The following is a 27,788-nucleotide window of genomic DNA, read 5'->3' on the forward strand; positions in this document are numbered from 1 at the left end:
GGGTTTCAGAACTCCATATATGGGCATTCCTGCTCAGGAGCATTGATTCAAGCAGCCCCTTCTATTCTAAGGCTCTCGTTCAGGCAGGAGGGGAGGGGAGAAGGGGGAGAGAGAGCAAGGAGACAAAGAGAGGAAGACAAAAAGAGAGGGAACGAGGTAAGGAAGGGATGGAGAACGTGATGCCTTAGAGACTCATGACAGGAAGGTATCTGAGAATCATAGAGCGTGAATTAATGAAGGTGAAACCATTGATGCCTGCAGAGCATCACCACCTGGCATCTTTGTCCACTGCCCTTCACCCCAGTATCCACGCAGCTTCAATTCAAAAGCAGCTCTGTTGAACAAGGCACAGGCCCATATAAGGCGAATTTAACCTAACTATTTATAAACCAAGGAGACAAGGCTTTGCCACAGCATGCTTCTACTCTGCAACCGAACATTTTGTTCCAGCACCCGTCTATGCAGTGTTCCTTCTGGAGGGGGAAGGAACACAGAGCAAACACAAACCACTACTGCTCCCTTCTGGTTCAGCAGGAGTACTGCATCTTTCAAAACTGGCCTTGTTAAAACAAGACGTTGCTAATATTGGTGTTGTGTTCTGTAAACCTTGCAATACATCACACCCTAGCTGAAAAAAATCCTGTGGTTTGGACCGCTGAGTTGAACCTAACTAATGGAATTCATAATAGGCTCAGGTGACTCGTGATGCTATTTTATGTGCATGGGGAATTCATTAAGTTGTCTTGACAGTAACATAAAACATGTTGAAGGCACGAAGAGTGTAGTAGGGTCAACCGCATTTCAATGGCACCGCTAGGAACAATATCATTATCAGTAATTATGTTGATAGATGGTAGATGCAACACCATCATAAATTTATGAGAACTACAGTAGACCGTTTTAGATTCCTAGTAAGAGGGAGAGGGAGTCAAGACATCTTTCCTGGACAATAGCAGAGTTAAGCTGAGTCAATAAAACATTCATCGACTCGGGCAACTAAACACAAATTACGGATGAAGGATATTGATGAAACACACACAGCTCTTAAAAGTGTTAAATGAACAATCGAACATTTATTTTGATGCAAATTACACAAAGTACAATTCCAATGACATTAGCATGTGTGTTGGGCCGGCATATAAATACAGATGGGTGGACAGGGTAGACGGGCAGCACAGGGAGAGGTCTTATTTCTTCTTGGAGGAAACAGCCGCCGCAGCAGCAGCAGCTGCCTCTGCTTTCAAGTGCTCCTCCCTTTGCTCTAGGAAGACCTTGTACTCGTCTGCTTCTAAACTGGAGGAGGAACAAAGGAGGGACAGAGAGTGAGACAGAGACTCCAGTGAATGTATATGTGTGTGTGTGTGTGTGTATCTGAGATATGTGATTCAACATAAATGATGCACACCAAAGAATTGGTTGTCGAGGTTCTGCCCGACAGAAAGTGAAACAGAATTCGCACTATTTTTAGCTCCTACCAATTAAATGGAAAACAAACTTACTCCTTAACAACCTTGATGCCTAGCGAACGGGCCGAGCCAATGATGCTCTTGACAACCGTCTCTAAGGAGGCATTCTGCATGGTGAAACACTCGTCCTGAGATTTCACTTGGGCGATCTCATACACGGCTCGCAAGGACACCATCCCTGCAGTCTCATGGCCTACACACACACACACACACACACACACACACACGCACACACACCAGTGTAAGAAAAAGATGGACATAAGAAACAAGATGGCTTTAGTGGGTGAAAGAACCACAAAAATGTAAAAGGAAAAGGAAGACAAAGCGAGGGGGGAGAGAAGTACAGGAACAGAACGGGTAAATCCATAATTCTCTTTTTCTACAAGGCATCACCTTTACCGCTACCTTCCTCTGCCTTTAATTGGCTGCATCAGTTCCCCAGTCGATCATAAATATATCATCAATCAAAGAAATCCTGTTCTACCAGGGCTGCGACAGAGGAGAGGCATCCATGACACTCACCGGTCTTCCCTGCCCCCTTCTCGATGCCCGCCGCCTGCTTCAGGAAGTAGGAGACTGTGGGCTGGCCAATCTTAATGTCATACGTCCTGTCAGGCTGGAGGTTGGGGGTCGATGGAGAACATCAGAGTGGGATTAGAGATGGATGTGGCAGCCACATGCAGTGGAGGTTCCTGCTCTCATACCTTTAATGTTACGTTGCCAAAGTAGGCATGTCCTGTCATAAGTAACCTCTATGGAGCAAGACTATTCATCACCCTCTATGAAATGGTCATTAGCTGGAAAGGCCCAATGCATTTGAATTGATTTAACCATTAGCAACAATCCTTTCTATTCAGCCTTGGTTGAAGTGGTGCACAGGGATATGGGAATAACTAGAATTTTTCCCCCTGTAACAAACTGACTCAGGGACAAGTGAGTACAGGATTATTTAGGAATAATGGAGAGAGGCAGATCATGGCCACAGGCCTTCAGCACTGAGACCCTGTTGAACATAAGCAATTCATAAGAATGGTAGACCATAGAGCTAGTTATATAAATTCAACATATGATGCAACATATTCACAGAAACATAACAGAGCAATGTAGGGGTGTAACAAGACAGAGTTGTTTTCCCATGGGTAGATTGTGAGGGAGGCGTTACATCCAGCATCGACCAGCAGATGGTGATGATGAGCAGAGCATGCTGATGCTTGAACAGAGTCCTCAGTGTCAAAAACATGCTAAGGGCATCACAACCCCAGATCATCTCTATAATCCTCCTCAGCTATGCCATATGTGTTCAGATCAAAGCACAGACCAGATCAGACCTACACATATACTGCTAAACTGCAGTAGGAGGAACAAAAAGGGCACAATGCCAAATTAGTAAGGCATTGGAATGAAAATGTATATGGACTCTAAAAGTACAAAACAGTCTCTCTCTCTAGTCTCTTTTACCATTATTTGCACCAAATTCTCATTGACGTCTAGAGCCCTTTGGTTAAAGATAGATTAATGATTGCAAACAAAAGGGCTTAAGAGGTACAGTATGAATAATGGAGGGGTCTGGGTAATGGTATGCAGCTACTAAAATCACTTCCAATCTAGGGTGGGGGTTGGCTCCAGGACCTAGTAGAGACCCACACTGGAGTCAATGACGTAGAGACCTGGCTGGGGGCACAGAGGGGGAAGAGACCCATGCAGGGGATGGAAAACACACCTTGACATTGATCTTGATGGGGAGAGGAATGCCCTCCTTAATCTCCTTGGTTTTCTCATTGAAGTCCTTACAAAACTGCCCGATGGGGATCCCCTTCTGTTAGAGGAGAAACAGAAAGGAGAAGAGGCAAAGATAGAAGGATAAACTGTATTAAAATGTATGAGGAGTCTGGACCTGCAAACATTCTTCTGAACGTCATTCATAGCACGCTTTGCTGGTGGAATACCAATGACTGGCTTGTGTCAGTCAATCCATCACCAGACTTGTGAGAGGGCTGAGTGTGTGTGCACGCTTGGCTGCCTCGTGGACTGGGAGGGTCGGCAGGTGATCCTGTGTGTGTGTGTGCCAGCATTTGAGATTGTGCAAGTGTATTAGTATCCTGTGTGATCATGCGTGCCACATTTTCACAACGAGGGCGCGTGTGTGAGAGAGTGTGTGCCCGGCTATGACAGAACGCATGTGTGTGCCCTGTGGCTAGGAGACCCAGTGATGAATGAGTCTCCCATTCCCAGTCTCCTGCCAGGCCAACCAGAGAGAAAGCAAAATGGATGGGTGACATTAAGTCAACACCCGACCAGCCCCCATCCCCCTCTCCTACCTCCACACACATCCACACACAAAAAAGAGAAAATCTTTTCTCCAAGCTGAAATCCAAAGCAATGGCTGCTAACCAAGAATATAATTACAGCTGCTGAAATTTAAACTGACCTTCACCCGCCATTGTCCCAAAGGCAACATCCTGATTAAAATGTTTGATTTCAGAAAGGCGTTTGAGGGCAAAAAGGGATAATTTTTTCATTTTACTCAACCTACGAGCTACAATAAGGGCCGTTATGGAGCGTGCTGAGAGCCGGCCTCCAGATTATAATAATGACAAAATGAGAAGGCATTCTTCCTTCGACGGTCTTCAATGACAAGACGTCTGTTGATTTGGGAGTAACGGAGTGTAGCACTCTGAGATCATCTTCTCTCGGCAACTTTGAAACACCTGATGAATCTTAACCAGATCAGTCCATCCGTGTGTTCAGCCATCACCTCAGTCTTATATCTCCGCCACCGCAACAACTGTTACCCGTCTTCTCTGTGACTTGTCTCAGAAAATGTCCCCAAACCTGATAGAGGTTGCAGTGTACTGTGACTTTGCAACACGACCAACATTGTTGCCAGAGCTGATGAGTTCCATTTGAATTCTAATATCTCACTAATGAAATGGAAAAAGTGTTCAGCCCCCAGAGCCTTGCCTCTCCTGCCTCCTCCTCGCTCATTAATAGTAATCCCATGTCAACCTCACCACTGTCTATTGCATGCCAGTCCCTCCTCTGGCCTCCCATAAAAACAACAGAGCTAAGTAAACAAGGAGGAGGTAGGCATGAAAATTCTAATTAAATATGGATCATGTGAAAGCTGTGATGTTAGGGAGGGAGCGAGTCAAAGCAGGCCCTCCAGCGCCACCACACAAACCCTGCCTCACTTCCTTCCCACGTTCAGTTCCCCCTCCCCTCCCCATCAGATAATGATCTTCCTCTATCTCTCTCCTCCTGACTCTCCGGCCATCAGACAATGATATAAAGAGGACCTCCTGGAAACTCCGGAAGCCTAATGCTGTCAGGGAGTGCTTAAGTCTCCACACTGAGACATTACGCGGGCAGACAGGCGAGGATCTATGCTAAAGATAGACAGTAACAATGCCTCGGAAGGGCCGAGTAGAGCCGCAGATACACCCTAATGCTATTAAAGAGGGCCTGAATACAGCAAAGAGATGGAGGCAACTCTATTCAAAAGACTTGCAGACTGGCAGTAAAAGACAGAGATGGACAATGAAAGTGACATCGCAGACAGTGAAAAATGAGTGCAAACTTAGAACCCACAGACGCAGAAGACATCGGACAGAGCAATCATCTTTTAATTAAAGCATTACATGAGGGTCCGGCCATGTCTGTGTTTGAAGATGACAGGGTGAGAAAGTTCTCTCTTTGCCCTGGACTTTTAATAGACTAATTGAAGTCATTATTGGGATGGAGCCGTGTTGGTAATTGTAACGAGTGTTTAAAAGAGGCGGACGGGCTGGCATGCAATGAAAGCAAGGTTCACTTGGCTTCCAGACTTCCCATGACATTTATCGCAGGGAACTGGAACCCTCGCATCTGTGCTCTGGCCCAATAGCTCCTCCCTCTCCCCCTTCTCATCCCTCCATCTCAACATCTAATCATCCCAGAGTCCGAACGGCCGACTAAATCCTCGCCCTCCCTCGTTCTCTCCTCTCTCCACCATGACTGATTGGAGCGGAGCTCTGCAGTGTGAAATGGCTGCAGCCCATCACCCAGGGCGGAGGGCTCCACACTGGCCCCGGACTGGGGGCTGTCTTCAAAGGCTTCCCAGATCCTGGGCATCAGGATTAACACTAATCTACGGAGATATTCCGCCCGTCAAACTCAACCGGCGGCAGGGCTAAATAATTGCGGCGATCCATATTGAGATTGGTGAATGAGAAGGAGTTATTGCATGTAATTAAGAGAGCAATTAGGAGTTTGCAATTACAATCTCTGACGTGTCGGCATGATTTGACCCTTCCATCGTATTGTCTCCTTACTTTCTATCACTTCTCATGTAAATGTGATTGGCCTTTCAGCTTCACTAACTCTTTTTAACAAGATATAGTGCTGACATGGAAAAGAGGGAGGAGGGCAAGTGGAGGAGTGCCCAGGAGGATAGCAGGGAGAGAGGAGAGATAGAACTGTGAGGTATGTTTGAGTGCTTACAGTGTGGACAGCAATCATGAAGAGTATTTGAAAAAAGGAAAATACAAGTTTGACCGGGATGAAAGGAGTATGTGTGTATTCTATAAATATGTGCACTTCAACTCTCATTTAAATAGGACATTGTATCAGATGCATATTAATTTGATCTTTTCTAGAAGCAAATCAGCATGTAAAGAGGTTTATTTCTCTGTGACTCTGCATGTGGTCGCTGGTGTCAGTAAGCATGTGTGTGTGTGTGTGTGTGCGCGCGCGCCTGTGCAAGAGAGGGACGTAATGATAGAGGGGTGAGAGAGGCAGAGAAAGAGGTGTAGGGAAGCATGGCAGATGTAGATGGAGGACACACACAGGATAGAGGGGGCCTTGGGGCAGGATTAATTGCCCCTGGCACACAAGGACAGCAGATAGATAGCCCTGGCAGACAGCTGTGGGTGGGCTGGGCAGGGGAGGGGGGTTAGGGTAGAGGAGGGAGGGAGGTATTCCAGAGGAGAGGTGGCGAAGAGGACACAGGGTTAATTAAACTCTCCAGTGTGAAACACTCTCATTCATTACCACTATTACCTTGTTCATTTAATCCAGTCCGATGCTGCTGTTTCATCACAGTCATAGCTATCAGGACTTCAGACACCTGATTAGACTGCCTGACCCTCCACCGCATGCTCTTAGCCCACCATGGGCAGCATACATGGGCACTGCCAGGGAGATGCTAGGACACAGCCGGTGACAGGGATGAGCAGGGCATTCTCACCCCCTCAGTCAGCTGAGTGGAAATACAAATAGATTTCACACACATGCGGTGCTATTGATTTATATTGACCAATTAAACACACCAGTGGCGATTTTATACCCTTTTTAGGGGTGCCCTAAATTTCATCTCAGCACCCCTAAAAATAATAATCATAAAAATAAAATAAATTATTGTTTATTATTTGATGCTGGTAGTTCATTTAGAAAGGGACATCGCTATTTTTTTCATTAATTCAATATTTTGCATAATAATAAATACATGTATTGTTATCCAGTGAAATTAGTGATTTATTATCAAGGGGGTTTAACACTTTTGCGAGGCACTGTATCCATGTCACATTCTCATTGGGGGCTGAGCACCTCTAAAGGTCTGATCCTAGAATCGCCCCTGCACTAAACGGTCCCAAAATATTACTCTGACCCGGGACGGCAGTCAACTAGAATAAGACAATTTGGTGAACAGCAAATCCAAGCATAATTTTCCCAAACTATTTTGGGAAAATATATTGAGGGCTAGTCTGCATAACAAGCAAAACAGGTCAATCTCTATCCTGGCCAGCCAGCACAGCTTTGTTCCAAGTACAGGCCAGTGGCTCCTCATGCAATGAAGCTATGAAGAGTGATCCTCTTATATTATATGCTACCTAATTCAAATGCACCAAGACTCGCTGCTTTGCTTTTTGGCCATTAGCTGCCAAGTTTTTTTTTTAAAGCTTGAGGGAAAACATTTTTTGGGGGAAATGCATCTTACCGAAACAACTTTCTCAACTCCATTAGGATCTCCTCAGCCTCTTGAAAGTGTTGTTGCCTTCGCTGCCTCACTTGATTAATCATGTGTGTAGGGAGGCAGCAAGACGAGCAGGCCTGGACTGCAGGTAGTTGTCTGAGGATAGTGGTGGCCAATGGACGACTGTTGAAATGGGGTCTAAAGATACAGTAGATTGTGCACTAAAATACCACAGCCTAGAGTCTAGACACTGGGGCTTTGTGGGCGCTGAGGTAGACTGCTAGCAAGGAGTTAAAAGTCTATGCCAAGTTAAGGATTTAACACAGTAACAGTGAAGGCTGCTTGTTATGGGTAGTGTGGGTTATTGTGTTGTGTGGTGGGAAATGGCAACTGTAGCATGACAAAGCAGTGGGGTGAAACGTGTTGGAAAGCTGGGAGCTGGCCGATCCTCCGCCACACTGCCGCTGTGGAGCTCCGCTTGGGTTTCCGGATGAGCAGCGCTCTGGGGCCCTCGGTCCTGAGCATTCTCTGCCAGTCTGTAACCCTCACGTCCTTCTTAACTTTCTGCCCCACTCATGTCCAAGAGGAAAGTGATGACAGTGCAGTGCTGAGGACTGTCCCCTCACCCCCTCCACCCTCTCCCTCCCCGTCTGTGCCTGCCTGCTGCTCTCGGTCTCCACGCTGAAAGAGAGCCAGTGCTGAGTGACCTTCAACCACACCCACGGGCAACCAAAAGAAAAAAGAGGGAAACGAGGGGGAGAGGACAGGACTGGTGAGAGGAGAGAGAGAGGTAAAGAGAGGCAGCACTGAAGAGAGAAATGAAGAGGGGGGGAAAAAACCCATCACAGTTCTCAGGGCATGGAAAATCTCTCCCTCTGAAAGCCAGTAGAGCGCATAGCTGGTTGTGACAAGAACGATGAGGCTGCTTCCCCTTCCTGGTCTGATTAAGGCTCTCACTATGAGATGACCCTCAACACTCCGGCTGGTGTGGGAGAGAGAGAAAATGAAAGAGACTCTGGATCTAGATAGCTTGCTGAGAAGGTGGCGATTGAGTCATTGAGATGACTAGAATACTCTCTCCTCACACCTCAAGGTGCTGTGGAAGCTTGACCTTTTCAATATGATAGACTACTATGAGTTCCCGAAAACTCAAGCTGGAGTAATTCAAAAATCCATCCTTAACAAGAAAAGTTAGATGGGTACAACAAAACAAGAAAATGATTAAGGATGGGATCAAAACAATGAGAATAAGGTCTAATTAAAGTTGCAAAATCTGCGTTCTGAGATGTGTCCACAGGCTAAAGGCATCTCGCGCTCTATTTGTCCCATGCTCTTTTACCCAGCAGGGCAGGAGCCAAGGCAACGAACTGTAGACTACTTCCATACATTACGGAAAATTATGCAAATATTCATTTCACTAAGTGGCATCAAGATGGTTACCGTATAACAAATGGACATAACCGTCAACTGCTCAATATTCTAACACACTGCCTACTAAAGTTATACAGCTGATGTTAAAAGGAGGAGGCGGCAAGGGGGCGACACAGTGGGTGGGAGGGCGGAGAGAGAAAGAAGAGGGGGAGAGTCGAAGGCACGTAACCTGCCTACAAATGAACACCGCAATCATAAAGTCGCGACTTTCTTCGTAATCCAACACTCGTCGTACCGTAACGTTTGTAAAGAGCTTCTGTTTTCCAGACGACTCGTCTTCTTGTCAGGATATTGCGGGTTTTTCCTTAATGATTCCGCGTCAAGCATCAGTCCACTTCTGACCGACTTCGACACCTCACAGCGAGAGACCAGCCAACAAGCGCCGCACGGCTCCATCCCGAGTCATTGGATCTCCGGCTTACAGACAGAGCGAGGTGTTAAATACAAGACGGACATAGCAGCAGATGGCACATGCTCCGTATACGATCCTGTAACAAGGGCTCGAGCTTCACTGACAGATCCAGTGGATATGAAAAAAAGCTACCTTGTGTAGATCTGAACTTGCTTTATTCAGTTAAACTCGAATGTGGCGAAGGCTTGACTTCTTATAAGATTGGTAATAAACAAATTATGACTTTAGACGGAAGTAGTATAGGGAAAACATAACTAAATTCAAAGCATTAAAGATATATATAATTACATACAGTGTCTCTGGACTTCGATGAAAATCTGAGCGCTTGACTTCGACTTGAATACGTGGTTTTCAACCAAGCCAAGAGGAGCAGGAAGAGCAAGAACGCATGCTTTGGGTAACTACAATCACTCTGAAACTGCTCAATTATAGCAGTCCATTACTGAAATGGCCATTACAGAACATGTGCATGAAAGGGTTGAATGGAGGGTTTAATCCTGCTATTGCAGAGAGCACAGTTCACATGGAAAATAAATGATAGGTTATATTAATAATAGAAATGGAAAATCTAGAGAATTGAAGGATCAATATGTGGGACCCTGTGTGTGCCATGTGGCATGGTTACAGTCATAGGGATCTTAAGTTATACCAATGTCCTTTGTTATATCAACAAATGTCAATTAGTCAGCCAGCAATATCGTCAACTGGATTAGATGCAGATTTGCACAATCCTATTATGTAGGTTTTCATTTGACAGGTTCACTCAATATAACTACAAATAATTGTAATCACTCATGGAAAATCTAATTGTTATACTTTAGATCGATAGTTTACATTTCTAAGTTTGGATTTGTTCTGGTCTGCTGGCTAGGTGTATATGTTATTTAGTTGGTATTGAGACAAGCCTTTATATGGTACTGTTTATAAAGATGAATTGGGAGTTTGGAGCAATTCATCTTCCTTTATCTGCATCTATGTACACCTGGCAAACCTCCAGCATTTTTAGATGAACAGATGGGACAGATTAGAGGGTGTGTATGTTAACAAATTGCTACCTGTGTGTCTGTGTGTGTGCATGTGTGTATATTCTGAGAGTGTGTGTGTGTGGTGTGTGATGAAATGAAGGGATTCTAGTGCTATTATGTATTACCTGGGTTATTGGTGAAAGCATTCCTGCCCCACTGCACGCGCGCGCACACACACACACACACAAACAATGTGCTACACTTGACAAACATGCAAGATGACATTCTATCCACCTACGGCTGGGAAATAATAAAACAAATATTTCACCTAAACCCCACTTTTACAAGCTATTAATCAAAGTTCCAGAGGAATAAGCTGCGTTGGCATGTCAACACAATGTCATTTTGTAGTCGTGGGGAATGATGAATTTGGTCATTATTGATGAGCAGAGTGGACACAGTGCTGTCATCCTAGCCACTCACTCAGAACCGAATAAATTATGGGTGTCGACAAGCCGTCAAAACACAAACACAGGCTGACAGAAATACTCCAGGGGTTCTGGGTACAATTTAAGATGTGTGCTGAATTACTAAAACCACCATGGGGAGATGAGGAGGAAAAAAAAGAATGAGAAAGCCAGGGCATTGTGGCCATTCCCTCTCACCACGTGTTTGGGTTTGTTCAGATAAAGCACCAATTTTCAATTCCAATATTCTCTCAGTCAGCGGCTTGGTAGAATGCATTCAATTCCAGCACTGATAATCAAGTTGCAGGCTGCAGTGGAACAAGAAGGCCTCACAGATAATCAGATATTAGTGATGCTGGCGTCCATGTCTCTTCTCTCCAAGCCCCCAAGCAGAGTCGTCCATCTAGGTCCTCTCTCGTCTGTCTCACTCATCTGTCTCAGCAGACTTATTAATGTCTTTAATTTCTTCAGATCCCCAGTGATGAATACATTAGAATTTATTCATAAAGGCTGGCTGCTGGCACAGACTGTCCAGGAATATGGCACGGTTCACCCCCAACCCCTCCTCTCAATATTAAATCACTTTCTGTTTGCATTTTCCTCCTTGCTCTCTTTCTCTCCCCCCTAGTTTATTTATGAACTATTACCATCATGCAGTAACACTTTATTAGGCATGTAGACAGCCAAGGATATTAATCTCTCACTTTTCCACTCAGGCTCTCTCTCACACGCACACACGCACCCACATGTGCAGTGAGCTCAACATGGATGTCAGCTCCTGCCAGTCATGCGGAGAAGAGATGGATAACTATTTCCCGTCACAGGCAGTTTACAAGTGCGTAAACACACGTTACTTACAGGTAGCTGTTCTCCATGGGCCGCCTTGTTGACAATCGCTCACACGATCACCCTCTCAAGTTTTGCCATTATGGCATATCAGGCCTTGTAATGGTTTCATATTAAAATGCCATCAATCCAGTGGAGTGGTTGCCACCCCTGGCTGCTGCGGGGCTGACGGCCGCGTCCCCCCGTCTGAGCGCTGTGTCTTTGACAGCCATGGTGCCCCCGGAGGCCCACCAGCTCAATACGATAAAGAGAGGCTGCTTCGATTGCACCGTAAAGTCAATGATCATTTCTCACGGCGAGATCAATAGCGAGGTTTTATACTGTCCCAAGGGCTGAAATATGGCCCGACAAGCACAAAAATGAACACACTCATATTCAATGGGTGTTGGATTACTGAATTAGTATCGCCAGCGTGCGCTCAAAGGCACAACACGGAGGGGGCTATGGAAGGAGCCACATTTAAAAAAACATTCCCAAACAAATACAAAGAGTTATCAATATTCCGCCAAAATGAGAAGACAATTTATGCAGTGTTGAGAATGCGGCAGCCACAATGAGAATCAACAAGGCACACTAAACAGGCAGAGGAACAGGCTCCGACAGGGCGCCTGGCTGCGCTTCGACACAATTAATTAATAATGAATAAGGTAGAGACACGGAAGCAAAACCTCTTTAAAAGGAAAACCAGAAGAAATTCCCTGAGTTAGCTAGGGTAGACGGTTGGACTTTCATAGCAAGTGAGGCGCATTTGAATAAAACAGCCGCAGAGGAGGGATGAAACAGTCAAACAGCTCTTCAGCATGCATGGCTCGGGCAGACAACATTCCTGACCAAAGATGTGGAAGGTTCGGTGCTTATTTTGGCAGGAAAAACATTTCCCTCCACGGCAAAAAAAAGCATCAACCGACGACAAACATTGTTGAGCTTTGAAAACTAGCCTTTAGAGCCTGCATCCCCCATGTCAAATGTGTCATGCACCAGATAAAGGGTAGAACGAAACAGTGCCTTGTTCTGTTCCTGAGTTCTGCTGTGTGTCTAACGCTAGTTCTTTATCTCTCCCTGTGCTTCAGGCATGGTGCCCACGCCCCAGGTGTGCGTATCAACCCTGGTCACGGTCAGCACCATGGCAGTGGTCGACCTCTACCTACTGGAGCAGAGCATGCTGGGAGCTCGTGGTGGTGTTCCGGGACCCGGCATCTGGCAGTGTGTTGCTGTGTTGCTAGGCGACCTGTGCTTCCTTCTGGCACTGCGTTTCGTGTCGGCGGGCGTAGTGTCAGAGGCACAATCCCCTCGCCGCGGCTTTGCCAACGCTCTCTGGTTCCTCTTCCTGTCCCTGCTGCAGCTCAAGCTCTTCTTCGTGTGTCAGAACTACCGGCAGGAACGCCGTCCACCTGACCCGCTGGCCAGGAAGACTCTGACACTGCTGCTGTCCGTCTGCCTGCCCTCGCTCTTCCTCATCCTGACGGGGGCCGACAACATGACACCGCTGCGCAGGAAGCAGGAGGTGCGTGGGCGGCTGCTCTGGGTGGTGGTGGACCTGCTAGATGTGCTGGACCTGCAGGCAGGCCTGTGGGAGGCCCACGTTGGGGCTGGAGGGCCTGGGGCAGGTGGAGGGCTTGGGGCAGGTGAGCTGGGCCTACCCCTGTGGGCTGAGGGTTTGGTGTTCTTCTACTGCTACGCCCTGCTGCTGCTGCTGCCCTGCGTGGCCCTCACAGAGCTGGGGGCAGCTGCCCTGCCTGGCCAGAGGGGGCCCCGCAAGGAAGCTCTGTACCCCTGGCTCAGCCTGGTCACCATCAATGTGTTCACGCTGGGCCTGAGGGGCACGGGCATGCTGTGGTACAGGGACCCACGCGTCTCCACCGTCTTCCTGGGGAAGAACCTGCTGGCCCTGGCTGTGAAACTCACCTCTGCCTGGGAGAGGCGCAAGCTAGACCGTGGGGGTGCTCGAGGGCCAGGGGCCAGGGCTGGGACAGAGGCAGGGGACACAACCCTGCCAAGCCAGAACTCAGAGCAGCAGGGAGAGGCCCAGGCCCAGGGGAAGACTTCCTCCGGGCCTCCCTCCCGCTACCACACACTGTCACGCTCCCACAGCCACGCCCACTCCACCGTCAGCCTGGACCATACAGATGCCCCACTGGGCCCCTCCTTCATCTCTCATGAACTCTAGACTCTTCAGCAGTAAAAGCTACTACCGACTCTTGGACGGACACACACACATTAACACAATACACACATCACTTGCTGTTTGGAAAAGCCAGCGCAGTAGCTCATCGTATTTAACTTGGATCACTTTGGTTAAAGGGATGATTTATCCAGCCAGGGGGGTGCTGGCAAACCTTAGGCTTTTGGTATCTGAGGGGGAGGTGGAGAGCGAGGGGGGGAGGGCCTAGGGGTAGATGTACAGTCAAGTGCCTTCCTTTGCAAGGAGCTCCTATTCTCAGCACTGGCGTTGGTACACTATCTTGTGTGCCACGAGGGATTTGAGCATATGCTGTATGTATACCATTACGCTACTCCACAGCTGCTGTCGGTGTCGGCTGCACTTCCAGAACAGCCTCCAACAAACTGTAATAAAACGTTTCACACTCCTCCTGCTCTGTTGTGTACCGTGGGATTGGTATTGGCAGGCTGTCACCTCCAACACAGATGGAACATGATCAGGAGTCGATCATTCACGACTGGGCGGGGGCGGGGCTGCATCCACTGTATCAAAGCCTCCTTATATAACTTCACCAAAACCAAGTGTTTCTATGTCGGACAGTAAGGGTGAGAGCTGGGGCTAGTGGAGGGAATCAAAGCTCTCCACACATCTGAGGCGACGGGCCGTGTTAGTCTGCGCAGGGATGACACACAGAGGAAGAGCCGTCATTTATCACAATTACACCAGCACCATCAGCTCTGATAGGCTGGCCGTAATCCCTGAGCTGCCTGTCTGCCTTTAATGTTGAAAGAGAAGAGTCGAAAGATGTGATAGGGCGTGTGTGTGTGTGGGAGAGAGCGGGAGGGTGAAGGAGGGTGTGGGAGTGACAAAAATCTAGTTTGTGTGTGTGTGTGTATGTGAGAGAAAAACCACATGCACTTTCCAGGACAGGAGAGGGTCTATTCCATCATCATCAGTGCTCTCTAATGCACTGTGTGTAAACCTCTGCCTCCCCTCAAACCATTAATACTTCTATTAATTGAAATTTCGAACCATTTGTCAAAATGCTAAAAGCTTATTTGCTTCCACTTTATAGTTGATTTACAGGGCATATTTACAGGATGTGTTGACAGGATAAAAAAACTCACTCACTCACCCTCACACACACTCATTCATTTAAAGTGGTGTATTATCTCGGGGGAGTTTCTCTCTGGTTCAGAGGGATTCGGGAGGGAATCAGCATGCCTATGAACTGTAGCCGACAGAGTCCGTCTCCCTCTCCTCCTCCTCTCTCTTTCATCTCTCGCTCCCTTGCTCATTCTACATTTCAAACACACGTATTCTGGATGCACTCCCCGTTGGGCAGTTTTTCATATTTCTAATATAATGGCTGTAACTGCACCGGCAGCAGCCTCTGCAAATGACTACTGCCTTGAATTTGTCACACCTGTTAAGACCCCGATACAATGCTCAGCAATCCTCAACTCCCCTTGAATCTCAGCTCAGTCCCACAAATAGTGGGAAACCACTTCTGTCTGTCCGTCCAGCCTTCCATCCTTCCTTCCTTCCTCTAACCATCTCTTTTGTTCTTCTATTCCTCTTCATTGGCCTGTGTTAATGTCGATGTGGACTGTAATTATTATCCTCCACCAAAGCCCCCCTTTTGTCTACTGCTCCCTCTTTTATTTCTCTCGTTTGTTTAAATTTGCCCCGCGGCCGACAGGCAGCCTACCTCTCTGTGCTTCCGCTGTCAAGGGTGGTTAGTTAGAGAAGGGGGGAAAAAAACCTTGGAGGAGTAGAGAGGGAAGATTAAAAGGACCATGTTCAGCGCCTAAAGCAGAATGGCTGCCGACGGCCATTTATTTACAGTTTACTACCCACACACACACTCAGCCTACGCTGGGGCAATGTAGCAAGGACACAGGGCCAAACAAAACAACAGAGCAACAAAGCACAAGCATATGGTAAATGCACTGCCTAATCCCCCCCAAAAAGGCACCTTCAGACAAATATGACTTGGCTTTTCTTGGCTGCAATTCATCTCACCTCATTACCGTTGATGTCAAGGCATCTTTCCCTAAGACTCTGAAAGCCCCACAAGTACGGGAGGAGGAGAGAGACTTAACAGACGGATATCTAAATCATTCATCATAGCTGAGCTCTCAAAGGGCACATCCACCACACACTTTTGGCAGGGACTTCCAAGTATATTTCATGAGCTACCGATGAAGCGCAAGATCCTGACAGTTGTCATGATTGAAAGGGAATGGGCTAGACATGCTGGGAGGTGTGAGTTTACCTGTCCCAGGATAGGACCTAGCGGGGGTCCGGGAGCTGCCTGTCCTGCCCTCACGATGCAGCGGATCACCCCCCCCATGTCCACCTTCTTCACCGCCTTGGCTGCCCTGGAGATCTTCGACATGTCAGTCTGTCCGTTTGACTATCTCTGTATCTTCTCGCTGCTTAAGAAAAATGAACACAGTGCATGGTGTTAGCATTTAGGAGGAAACTAGGAAATGAGCTGCTCTGTGATAGCAACTGCAACAAATCATTTACATGCTGGGCTCATTAAAAAGTAATGTAAGTTGATCGATACTGACACCTCAGGACAAGTCCATGGTTTTTCATTTTGCAGAAGTTGAGCAATTAGAAGCCATTAGAAAATCTTTGACTTCGATCCCTTGCGCGAGAGTCACCTCTCCTCCAGGAATTGGTAGAGAGAGGATCAGACAGAGAGGGGAGTGAGGCCAGGCTTTGGTCTTGGCAGGGTTTAGGTTTCTCTATGATCAAACCACAGGATGCACTACAAATCCCTCTGTCTACCCTGCTCCCTTCACCGTCTCTCTGCTCTGATCTTGGAAAGGCCTCTGCACAGCCCTCCCCATCAGCAGGGTTCAGAAGTCAGGCTGGTGTTATGGTAGGAGGGGCCAGGGGGATAAATGACACTATAATAAAAAGGAGGTGACGGATTCGTCACTCTCCACAAGAACAGAGGAGCATGTCTACTTTCCCCTTCCACCTTCAAATGCATTACCAAATTACCAGTCAATTAGCAGAGTGGAGAGAGTGGGCTGAACTCCTGCCCTGCCCAGGGGAGGCAAACAGCATAAATAGCAGGTCTGCAGTCCTCCGACGGGGAGGCAGAGCGTCGAGATCAATGTGTGTAGAGAAGAGACAAGTAGGAGTTTTGAGGTTTGGCCAGGTGATGCTGGGTGAGACCTGCATTCAATAACCGTGAGCACTTAGGTGGAGAGAGCGAGAGCTTTACTACCGATCCTGCATGGGCGACCGAGAGGAACAGATTACATCAACAAGAGGCGATAACGATCGAAAAGATGTATGGCTGTGTGCGCCTTTGAGTTACAAAGTAGAACTTTTCTCCTGAGAGAAAAGTTGGACTATAGGTCTGTTTAGGTAATTATGTTGACCGTGGTGCCTTAACATCCTGTTTAAGCGGGCTTCATCCAAGCTTCCCGTAGTGTCAAATCTGTAGAACTAAATTTAGTTTTAAAGCTAAACCCTGATATGTTTAGAATGTCACTCACGTTAAAACTACATTTCAGCAATCTATTTCATGCAGCTCACCTAACGTGCTACTCCTCTGTTAAAAAAATCTTGTTGGAGCTTCGATCGATTTGAAAGTCAGTCCGAAAAGAAGAGGAGTGTGGACTGTTTTGATAAGCAAGGCTAATATTTCAGGTTTTATAAGGAAATAACAACTGCATCACTTAAAACTAGCTGACGTGAATACACTGGGTCCAATTAGTAAGTCAGATATACATGTGATGTTCTTTACACCAACAAGACAATGTCATGGATTTGTCATTGAAATGCAAGATTTACACAGAAATCTGGTAAAACACAAAAAAAGGGATGGCAGCACACGTTGGGATTGAACTTCAATTTGGGACTCAGGGAATACAAATTGAAAGTGCTGCAGAAATGACAGCGTCATGCTTTAATGCACTACAACTCCAATCTCTGTGAGCAGTAAAAATGAAAATAGTCGTTTCCTCTCAACATGAAATCACTCATCACAAGACCAGGCACTGAGAGCTTGGGAGGAATTGACCTACATAACACCCAAGTAACAACTCAACTGACAGCACATTTCAAAGAGCATTGACAATAGACTGTGTGCAAAGAGATACAGTACTTTAAATTCCTGCATGACATAACCCCAAGATTGCAGCCTGGTATGGTCTTAGCCTTGTTATTGGTGGCAATCCCAAAGGAAGGGCAATGTCCTTTGTGAGTAAAAGTCTTTGCAAGTTAGAAACTTTAATAAATAAAAAAGGAGAGCCCCCATAAATAACATCAAGTCAAGCTAAGCTAAGATAAGAGATCATTTTGCCTAGCTTAGGGCTTATCTACCCAAACACTATTGGTTGAACTGAATGAAACAAACATGGGCTTAGATCGCATACAGGGCAAAAAGCCAAAGCACAAAATTACTGATGAAAGCTGACAATACTTCAAAGAGAAAAAACAGAAACATCCACATAAAAGAATCCGACAATTAGCAACAGGAACCAAAATAATCCACAAACTGGTACACTGCCCTTTCTTGAACTCTGCATTGTGTGGGTGGTTTTTCCTAGCCTGGTCCTAACCAAACTCTCGTACATTTCATTTGTACAGAGAGTCTGGCCTCGCTCCATTGACAAGCATTGACTTCCTTGTAGGCGGGTACTCTGTTGAAGTTTAAAACTATTGGATCTGCCCAGAGCCACTCTGATCTGCCATAACCAATCGCTATCGTTCGCCTTAGCCAATTCCTTCACCACTACTGTAACAGAGCTAGCTGCCGTAGCTGGAAAATCAAACTGTTCCCGAACCCCGTGGGGAGGAGGGCCACAACATCATGGCCACCAACAAAACTCAGCAAAACTTGTTCTTGCTCTGGCTTTAGTTTATGGATATTCGGCAGCGTTGCCACAACGGACCGAATGGCTTCGCTCGCATCTTTCTCCGCCACCATTACGGAACTACAACACAAACTAGCGCACGACAGCCACTCCCTCTGTTCGCTGATTGGCCGGTAGAAAATTAACCGGAGACATCTGACTTACTTACATCATGGCCAGACCTAGTACAGAAGCTAAATCAAAATTGAGCGGAAGTACGTAGGAGGGCAAAGCCAGGCTAGGTTTTTACACCCTCAACAAATAAGCACATTTGATACAAGGGCATCAAATGACCCTCCAGCTACCTAAAAAAGCCTCAAAACTCTTTTTAAAGTGCCAGGAAAAAAAGGGCCACAAACACTTTGGCACACCTAAAGCATGATAGTATTCCAATGCTTCTAAAACAAACAGACAATATTGTGAAATGATCATCAATAGAATGACACTTTAGCTCTACAACAGTCTGAGCCTGCTCTGGCAGACTGCCAGAACACAATCTGTGTCTGGCAGTCCATCTAGTGGCAGCCCCTATGAACTGGAGATGACAGCAAGGTGGGAAAGTGAAAGGCTGTACCAAGTCATCAGTGTTACTGAGACGGACCTGTTGGGATTGTTCTCCGAATTGTCACATAGACTTATAAGGAAGAAGGAAGAGAGAAGAGAAAAACAGGAGAGAGAATGTGAAAGAGTGGCCAAGGAGGGTTGAGAGAAATGAAAAATAAAGTGCAAGGAAATCCGTGTCTTTGTTAAAAGTCACTGCAAGAAACTGTCTTTTTAGGCTTCACAACTTAACATGTCGATGACCCACGTGTTCTCCCTCTATCATCTTTACTTCCTAGTTCCAAATAATATGGTTTCCTGTTACATTGTAATCTCTGAAATTGACTGATACTTGGAAATAGACACATATACAAACCACCTTGTCCAAGGACAGAAAACCCCCCACAAAACATCAATAATGTGAAGCTGTCCCGATGTAGGATACAACACCTAAAATATCTACTCTGTATTCTCTCTCATTTGTATTCAGCAGTTCAGCAACCCATCCAGACCATTATTGATTGCAGAATGTAATGAAGTTTTACTCTCAGGGCCATCGAAAGTGAATTTGGCTAAGTCCTAAAAATCCACAAAATGGAACATGCAAGTTGATGAGAAAGACCCATTTTGTCTCAGTAAAGTTATTTGACTAAGCCCAGTTCAGTAATGAGTTGCAAAATATAAAACGTAACCTATAACAGACATAAATGCTACAGAATGGAACCTTGAAGACCACTTCTTATATAAAATTACCCATTACCTCCACTAAAAATACTATTATTTACACTAGTCTGTTTTATTGTAACAAGTTACTGCTTATTCAGTTTTTCCTTTCATAGCTTGACAACATTCCAGCATGTTTCAGCACACATTTTAATGGAATAATAACAACAAATGGGCATTTGATTATATTCATGGATAAACTATTTCAGTCCCAATCATTTTCTCAGAGTCGACAGTGCGACCCTATTGGGCTAGGTGTATCTAAACAAATCGCTAACTACTGTAGTACGTTGCCTACTGAAGGCAAGTATCAGCAGGTAGGTAGACAACTTGGCTAGTTTAGCAATTCCAGCAAGAAGGCTGTAGTAATCCTGCTTTCTCAAAATGTTAAGACTATTGTGCACGGAATGGTTGAAAAAGTGTGATGGCAAACATGAGACATTTGTTTTATCAATTTAGATAGCCTAAAAGAACATTGCAGACTGAGCCACATTGTTGACACTTCCGGCAAGGTAAAACGATGAAAAAACGACGTATAAACTATAAAATATTTGGTTCATCATACCTTTCTAAGTGGCTCAGCATTAATTCACCAGAAGCACCTTCACGTCGTAACCACGGTTCAGGGCGCAGACATCTTGAAAACAACCGAAGAGCGAGCATTAAGCACCAATGCTGCCACCTACTGGAGCGGAGGGAATAGTCCAGTGAAGTTCTAAAATCAAAGTTCAGGGAAGTCACAGTTTACGTCTTGCTATCAGCTTGCTATTCTTTTTCCCGCATACTTTCAGTCTCAGTCAAGAGTATAGTTTCCGTTCATTCAACCTGGGACCTTAATATTCGATGTGGTATCCCCTCATCTAGCTTTTAAATTCTACGTAATATTAGTTGAAATATATTAAATTGAGATGTGTTTTGTTTTTCTTGGTTGTATGAAGATTTTTATTTATTTTTTACTTCATGTTATATGCGTATATGCTGCAACCAAATTGTCCTCAGGAAATTCCTAAACATGACCTCAACTCATGCACTTTGATCTCATTAATGTAACCAGTGGAACCTGAAAAACCACAACTACTGGGATTCATTTTAGTGTGTTGAGAATCCATCAAAAGAATAACAATGAATAAAGACATTTAATGAAACTAATATAAAAGCTTTATTAATAATTTCATAGGAATATCCAAGGAATTTGTGAAATCATTCATATAACAAACCTTCACCAGTTCCTTGGATATAAAGAGGCATGGAGATCTAATCCAGATCTCTTTTAGACGACAAACAAGTCCAGAACAAGAAATACTTCCCCCCCTTACATGAAAAGTGCTCAAAACCATGAACATTTGAATTACAGTGCTTTGACATTGTCCATAAGAGATTTGAAACTCAAACCGTACATGGAAAAAGTCCTGTCACTTCCTTACAGTAACACAATAGAGATAAAAGTTTCAAGGGAGTCTGGCTGGTATGCCACTGTTTAACCACATGGTTAAAGTTATCAGATTGAAAAACCAAGAATTGTTTGTTGTTACTACGTACAGTATGGTAAGGTTGAGTTATTATAAACTTATTTAACGTGTTAACATCTGAGACACAATCTCAGAACATATTTAGGCACCTGAGTTTTTTGATGTAATAAGATTCAATACTAGCATACTCCCAAGAATTTAAGAGGTAACTTGTGATAAGACAAGCCTACGAATGCAATACAATTCAGATTTTCTAAAATTACAGTTTATCTAAAACCATGATTACCCTGAGAAAACATAGCCTTGCTAACATTTAATGTAATCAATGCAGGTGGTTGACATTCACTTTCCGCAATGCCATGGCACTAACATTTAAGGCATCTTCACCAGGAAGAAGCTCTCTCAACAGGAATGAAAGAAGCATCTGTACAAATAAGAGAAAACATTTATTTTAAGTCTTCTCAAAAAATGTAAACACTTTCTGATGGCAGACATACTCACATAAACCAGCTTCTTGTTTTCTTCACAATCCTGAAAGAGTTTAAAGACAGTCTCCATGTCTGACTTCTTCAGGATTAAATAGTTTGAATCTAGAACGAGGGCATAATGTCTGTCAGTTCACCAACACTGATTCCCGTCATGGACTGAAAGGTACAGAACACTAATGAACATTATGTAAGAGAAAGGATCCATCACGTACATCTGGCACTGATGAGATGGTGAGCTCGGTCTCTGGTCTCGTTCTTGTCCTCAGAGCTGCGAGGGGCCCTGGAGGGTCTAGGGGGCGCTAGAGAGGTCTGGGACCACTTCTCACACAGGTTGTCAATGTAGGAGGCCATGTGGGCTTCTGTAGGGTTCATCTTCTTCAGGAAGCTGTTCACTTTTCTGTAGACGATTGATAGGTTATCTTGGTTGTTTGACCATAACAATTAACCAATGTGAAAGAGCAAGTCGAAACATCTCTTACTTTTTTAATATCGGCATTACCGGTTTCAGTATTGCATCAAATATGTTTATGAGGATGGAATTACCTATGAAGATAAAACTTGATTATTCGATTTTAAATCTCCTCAACCATAATTTACAATTTCAAATAACCAAATGGGGGCACCAGAACTAACCAGATATCTCTTTCAATAAATCAAATATAGCTTTTGTGGCTTCCAGTTGCTCCCAGCTAGTTTGGTCCTTTTTTAAAGACGGTGACGCGTCTCCCTTGGCAACAGTCTCTTGGACTCTTCCTTTAATCCTGGCAATCCCCCCACAAATACTGGGTGACATTTTTTCTTTAGTTTTATTTGACTTTGCACAAAAACTACGCAACAAAGTATGGTCAGGAATGTCCCACAGTGAGCCTCCATTATTACTGGAATTTGTCTTACAGTCAGGATCAATCTTGTATTCCCGATGAGCTGCTTCGCTGAATACCAAAGTCTCCTCCGACCTGGATTGACCTTTACAAAAATATTTCTTGCCTACCAAGTTTTCAGGATTGTCCATTTTGTCTTGTGAGGAGGTTGCAATATTAGTCATCGAGCATGATTTCACTGTAGGTTCACTCTCCTCTTTCCTCTTGCCGTCAGAAAATTCTGAAGGAACGATACATTCAGAGATTATGATAGTTGGGAGAGATGCATCAGTCTCATCACCACTGACATCCTTCTCAGGTTCAGGAGAAGAGTGTTGAGTTTCTGACTCTGGAGGGAGATCATCCTGTTTGGCTTCCACTCTGGGATTGTTTTTCTGAGTAAGCAGAAGAAAGAGCACCCGTTATTGTCAGTTTACTGAGATCCTTTGATCTTCAGCTCCACCCACACTGTCTGCAGGTGAGGTCCATAAGTAAGACAAACAGGTTCTTTATCCTGAAATCTTTTCATATACAGTACCAGTCAAAAGTTTGGACACATGGGATAATGTGTCCAAACTTTTGACTGGTACTGTACAGTATGTATACGCTTTCCTAGATGTAAAACACAGCTGTCATCTTATCTTTCTTTGGTGACCAGGGAGTGGGATGCCTACCTCATCTTCCTCTTTTCCTGGGGTCAGGAAGTTGGCCAGGCCACTGAGGAGACCCCAAACTCCCCCATTATGCTCCTCTTCATTGAGCAGTTTGTCCAGCGGGCAGAGGAATTGGAACACAGGCTGACTGCGGCCAATCACATCATCAGAGATCATCCCCTAAAGACACCAATGACAAAGTTGTAGAGTAATGGTATGTCTTCATTTTGTAAGATTATAGTCTACAGTGTGTGTGTGTGTGTGTGTGTGTGTGTGTTAGTGATAATCGGTTAAAGTTTTGGTAAGGAAATATGCTAGTGCACCTGCAAGAACAGTTCCAGAGAAGTCCTGGCTTTCTCATCCATCTCTTCACCACCTGTCTTCTCAGAGCCCTCCTCCCCCAGCACAGACAGACAGGGTACATTAGCAGAGTCCTGTGGAATAAGTGAAAAAGTTTGATAAATACTACTTGACACAGGCTACTCATAAAATAAACTGAAATGTCAGAATAATGGCAGTCTAGGTTAATAGAATACTCTGTTCTATAATGAATAGTAAAATGCAAACTTCCAATGACCTTTCTTCGGCAGTGTTTCATTCTGAGAAATAACTGGCACAAGACTATTATGTTAAAATGTCACCCAGAGGGAGCCATGAGTGAGACAAAGCAGTTTCTCTACATCTGTTCCTGACCTGCCATCTATTGAGGAAGTAGATGACATCTGTACGGGTCTTTCTGACATCCCACTGAAGGTTCTCTGGGTTGTCTCTCTCCTCCAAGTGAATGGTAAAGCACAGCTCCTCGTCATCCCTCCTCACCTACAGTGCACACAAAATAGTCACATTTCACATTCAATTTGGACTCCAACAGGAATCAAGGTCCCAATTTTACTCAGGGTCTTCTTTAAAATACACATTTAGCTAAAGTTATGTTCCACAGCAAGAAAGGAATTTGGGACTCACGAGAGGGACACTGACAGCCCAGTGCCCGACGCACCACATCTCATACGACAACTTGAACTCCATCATGTCCTCCTGGACGATGACCAAGTAGTTTTCTAGATCACTATCCTCCTAAAATGAAAAAATAAGGAAACTCTTAATACCCACTTCCTGATCACATGTAAAAACATGGTGGAAAAGCTTCCAAAAACGATTTGAGTAAATTAGCTGGTAGACAACAACCCATGCTTCAGTCCCCACTAGACACAGGAGGGCCCTTCTTACACTGTCAAAGTTCTGTTGGCTGTGAATGGATCCTTCTCTGCTACTCGCTTCGTCTTCATTGGTCAGACCACTTTGGGCAGCTATGGCCCTAAACATCAGACTCCTCTCCAATTCCTTTATCTTCTTCTTCTTGTCCTTCTTAGTCTTCATCTTGTCAAGAAATTTAGACCAGCTTTCCTTCAACTTGTTGGCTGGAAATAACAAGAAGCATCAAGGTTATCAAAACATTTATTTTGATGGTGTGGAGGAAGGATTATGGCAAGCAATGTATATTAATAAGTGTTACAAACAAACACCTTTCTTTTTGGATTTGCTGTCAATAGCCTGAGAGTCCTCGGTCCCATCCTTTACACTGAAGCAGAGAGAAACACAAAACCAGATTATCCTCTCACAGTTTCTTCTACATAGGACAATAACACCATAGAGTATAGAACAGAATTTGTATATGAGGGGAAGACTGCTGCTCCCACTCCCACTCACCCACTCAGACCCACCCTGTACTGCCCTCGAGAACACCCACTCAGACCCACCCTGTGCTGCCCTCGAGAACACCCACTCAGACCCACCCTGTGCTGCCCTCGAGAACACCCACTCAGACCCACCCTGTGCTGCCCTCGAGAACACCCACTCAGACCCACCCTGTGCTGCCTTCGAGAACACCCACTCAGACCCACCCTGTGCTGCCTTCGAGAACACCCACTCAGACCCACCATGTGCTGCCCTCGAGAACACCCACTCAGACCCACCATGTGCTGCCCTCGAGAACACCCACTCAGACTCACCCTGTGCTGCCCTCGAGAACACCCACTCAGACCCACCCTGTGCTGCCCTTGAGAACACCCACTCAGACCCACCGTGTGCTGCCCTCGAGAACACCCACTCAGACTCACCCTGTGTTGCCCTCGCTGTCCTGAGAGGCTGGAGAGTCCGACTCCAACTCCAACAGATCTTCCTCTGAGTTATTGGGAGACACTTTGTCCAACTGACTCACAACCAGCTGGTTGAGGTTGTCGGGATCAGAGAGCCAGATCACCAGAGATTCCAACACTGCACACCAACACAGAAACATATGCAATCCGATTCCATAATAACAATGTCCATAAATGTGGACAAAAATGCAAATATAGAGAACAAGGGAATACTGGAAAGAGAACATGAGATGCAAATGCAGTTTTCTGTGTTCTGGGTAAAATGTCTAGAAACCTGCAGTGGGAGACAACAACACAGCATGCAGTTTCATTGGCTGCAACTAACAAAGTGTCTGCACATTGATCGTGCAACACGAAGCAATAACCTGTTGCGCTGAAACTGCAGAATGTATTGTGACCACTGCATTTTTTATGTTTATATGGTTAAAACAGGGCACTAACAGTCAGGAAAATGTCTTACCCTTAAAGGTTATTGTTTCATTTAAAACACAGTGGTTTATATCTAGTCCCCATAGAGATTCAGGAAACAGATTTTGCACCAGCGTTTCAGCAAACCCTCTGAGAACTGCTACTTCTTCTGCTCTGGAGCTAAACAATGGCTCTCTGAAATACAGAATGTACAGTTTGAACAAACTTGACTCTCAGCTTCAAATGGCATCTAGAAAATACGGCTACACCTTGGGGTACAGATAGATTTATGAATGCTAATATTCCATGGAATGTCAGCCCCTCACCTGACAGACTGTTTGGAATTACGCAAATGCTGGGTCAGAATGCGGACGCAACCCACACTTGCAGCACAGACGTCAAAGTCTTTGGCTTTGTCAATGATCTGGTCGAAGACACAGTCAAACTCCCTCCACAGCACCTGGTGGAGTGGCTGACTGTCGCAAGGCTCTGGGAATGTGTACCAGGGGAGGATCAGCTGGATATACGCACACTCAAACACTGGGGATCAAAAACACAGACACCACACCATGTAGTTAACAGACCAAATGGAACAGTAAAGGTAGTAGCATTCGATTCTAAATTTCTCAAAAGGAATGTTCTTTCTCAGAAAGGATCTGTGACGTTTCCTTAATAACTACAATGTGGCCACAGGACTCCTGCCTGGAAAACTTTCAAAAATGTTGCAGACCAACACCTCTCTCATTTTGTTTTCGAATCACTTCATTATCTTCATGATCATTTCATGGTAAAACAACCCACTAAGTTCCACAAATCCGCAGACTGACTTGCATGGTTTGCATTCCACTGACACACCTTGCAGAAGAGACTTCTTTACATGGGGATACAGTGACTGCAGTGACTTCTCTGTTTTTTTTGTGTCATCAGTCACATCAGTGTCACACAAACGTTCTTCCGCTTGCTGCAAGACAAATACAAATATTTTAAGCAGTACAGTATGCATGTACATGTTAGAAAAGTCACTTGTCTAGTCTCTGTGTTTACTAAACACTGCCATTTGTTTGGGGCAACAACATTTGCATCGTGTCTCGTACATTGTTTATTATTATTTCTCAAGTTTTGTTCTTGTGTAGCCTACACATAACCCTTTTCCATAGACTGACAAAACAAGGGAAAGTAATCTTTGTAAGATAGATCCTTTGTAAGCTGAATAACTTAAGGCACCCTGATGACCCCGGCAACAGTAATATAAATGGGTTTTAGTAGAATATTTATCTGATGAACGTATGCATAATTACATTAACACCACAAATTAAAAAAATGTGCAGACATTGTGCAGCAATATGACACCCTGCTGCAACATTGTAACACACTACACACAGGCTGTGAATAAGTAACACTTAAATGAAAGAGTTCATGAGTATAAATTAACAATTTCATCACCAGTAAAACGTTCTTCTCTGTCACCTCGTCTGTTTGAGTACTGCTTTCTCGCCCAACGGTCTTGAGGTTAGATGAAGTTGATGTTAAACATAAAAAACATAAAGCGAACTGAGTCAACGTTCGTCCGTAGTCTGAAAAATACCATAGAAACCCGAGAACGATAGCGATCGAGAAACGCCACCGGTACATCTTTTTCTACTTCCAACACTCAAATCTCATTGCATGAGCTCAATAAACTTTTAAGATACTTTATAGTCTCAACAAATTCGCATTACTCTAGCTCCCCATTTTACACGCACTGTTCGATGTATGTAGGCTTTGCATTCTCCAAAACCCTAAGGGAAGAAAAAAATGGTCTCTGGAAGACTCGTGATTGGCTACACTGTGAACGTGCATGTCTTTGTATCTGCAACTGATTATATTGGCATGCCATAACACGTCAGTTGTATGAGAACTAGTGGGAG

At 45.0% G+C, this 27,788-nt stretch overlaps 3 protein-coding genes across 5 annotated transcripts; 1 reads left to right on the top strand and 2 right to left on the bottom strand.

Moving 5' to 3' along the window:
• Positions 1-1,044: 1,044 nt before the first annotated feature.
• On the bottom strand, positions 1,045-20,561 carry mrpl11 (mitochondrial ribosomal protein L11). Of its 2 annotated transcripts, none has more exons than XM_062476663.1 (6): positions 20,413-20,561; positions 15,977-16,139; positions 3,187-3,282; positions 1,989-2,082; positions 1,500-1,659; positions 1,045-1,293 (listed from the first exon to the last, which is right to left on the bottom strand). In XM_062476663.1, exons 2-6 carry the CDS (start codon positions 16,097-16,099, stop codon positions 1,188-1,190), a joined length of 579 nt encoding a protein of 192 aa, XP_062332647.1. In that variant the 5' UTR covers positions 16,100-16,139; positions 20,413-20,561; the 3' UTR covers positions 1,045-1,187. The 2 variants fall into 2 exon arrangements, with proteins under 2 accessions (XP_062332647.1, XP_062332648.1); XM_062476664.1 differs by having other exon boundaries at positions 15,977-16,136; positions 20,413-20,530.
• tmem265 (transmembrane protein 265) lies at positions 8,992-14,124 on the top strand. Its single transcript, XM_062476383.1, has 2 exons — positions 8,992-9,656; positions 12,608-14,124. The coding sequence occupies exon 2, from the start codon at positions 12,610-12,612 to the stop codon at positions 13,702-13,704; it is 1,095 nt and encodes a 364-aa protein (XP_062332367.1). The 5' UTR covers positions 8,992-9,656; positions 12,608-12,609; the 3' UTR covers positions 13,705-14,124.
• Positions 20,562-20,988: 427 nt separating the features above from the next.
• On the bottom strand, positions 20,989-27,719 carry si:rp71-46j2.7 (uncharacterized). 2 transcript variants are annotated; one of them, XM_062476973.1, is made up of 16 exons: positions 27,349-27,719; positions 26,737-26,842; positions 26,208-26,421; positions 25,934-26,076; positions 25,435-25,591; positions 24,841-24,896; positions 24,545-24,735; positions 24,281-24,391; positions 24,011-24,136; positions 23,641-23,751; positions 23,339-23,497; positions 22,438-23,059; positions 22,284-22,347; positions 22,017-22,201; positions 21,818-21,906; positions 20,989-21,740 (listed from the first exon to the last, which is right to left on the bottom strand). In XM_062476973.1, the coding sequence occupies exons 1-16, from the start codon at positions 27,511-27,513 to the stop codon at positions 21,639-21,641; spliced, it is 2,601 nt and encodes an 866-aa protein (XP_062332957.1). In that variant the 5' UTR covers positions 27,514-27,719; the 3' UTR covers positions 20,989-21,638. The 2 variants fall into 2 exon arrangements, with proteins under 2 accessions (XP_062332957.1, XP_062332956.1); XM_062476972.1 differs by having other exon boundaries at positions 27,325-27,718.
• Positions 27,720-27,788: the final 69 nt, after the last annotated feature.

Source organism: Osmerus eperlanus, chromosome 13, assembly GCF_963692335.1.
Source record: "Osmerus eperlanus chromosome 13, fOsmEpe2.1, whole genome shotgun sequence".
Classification (NCBI taxonomy): Eukaryota; Metazoa; Chordata; class Actinopteri; order Osmeriformes; family Osmeridae; genus Osmerus; species Osmerus eperlanus.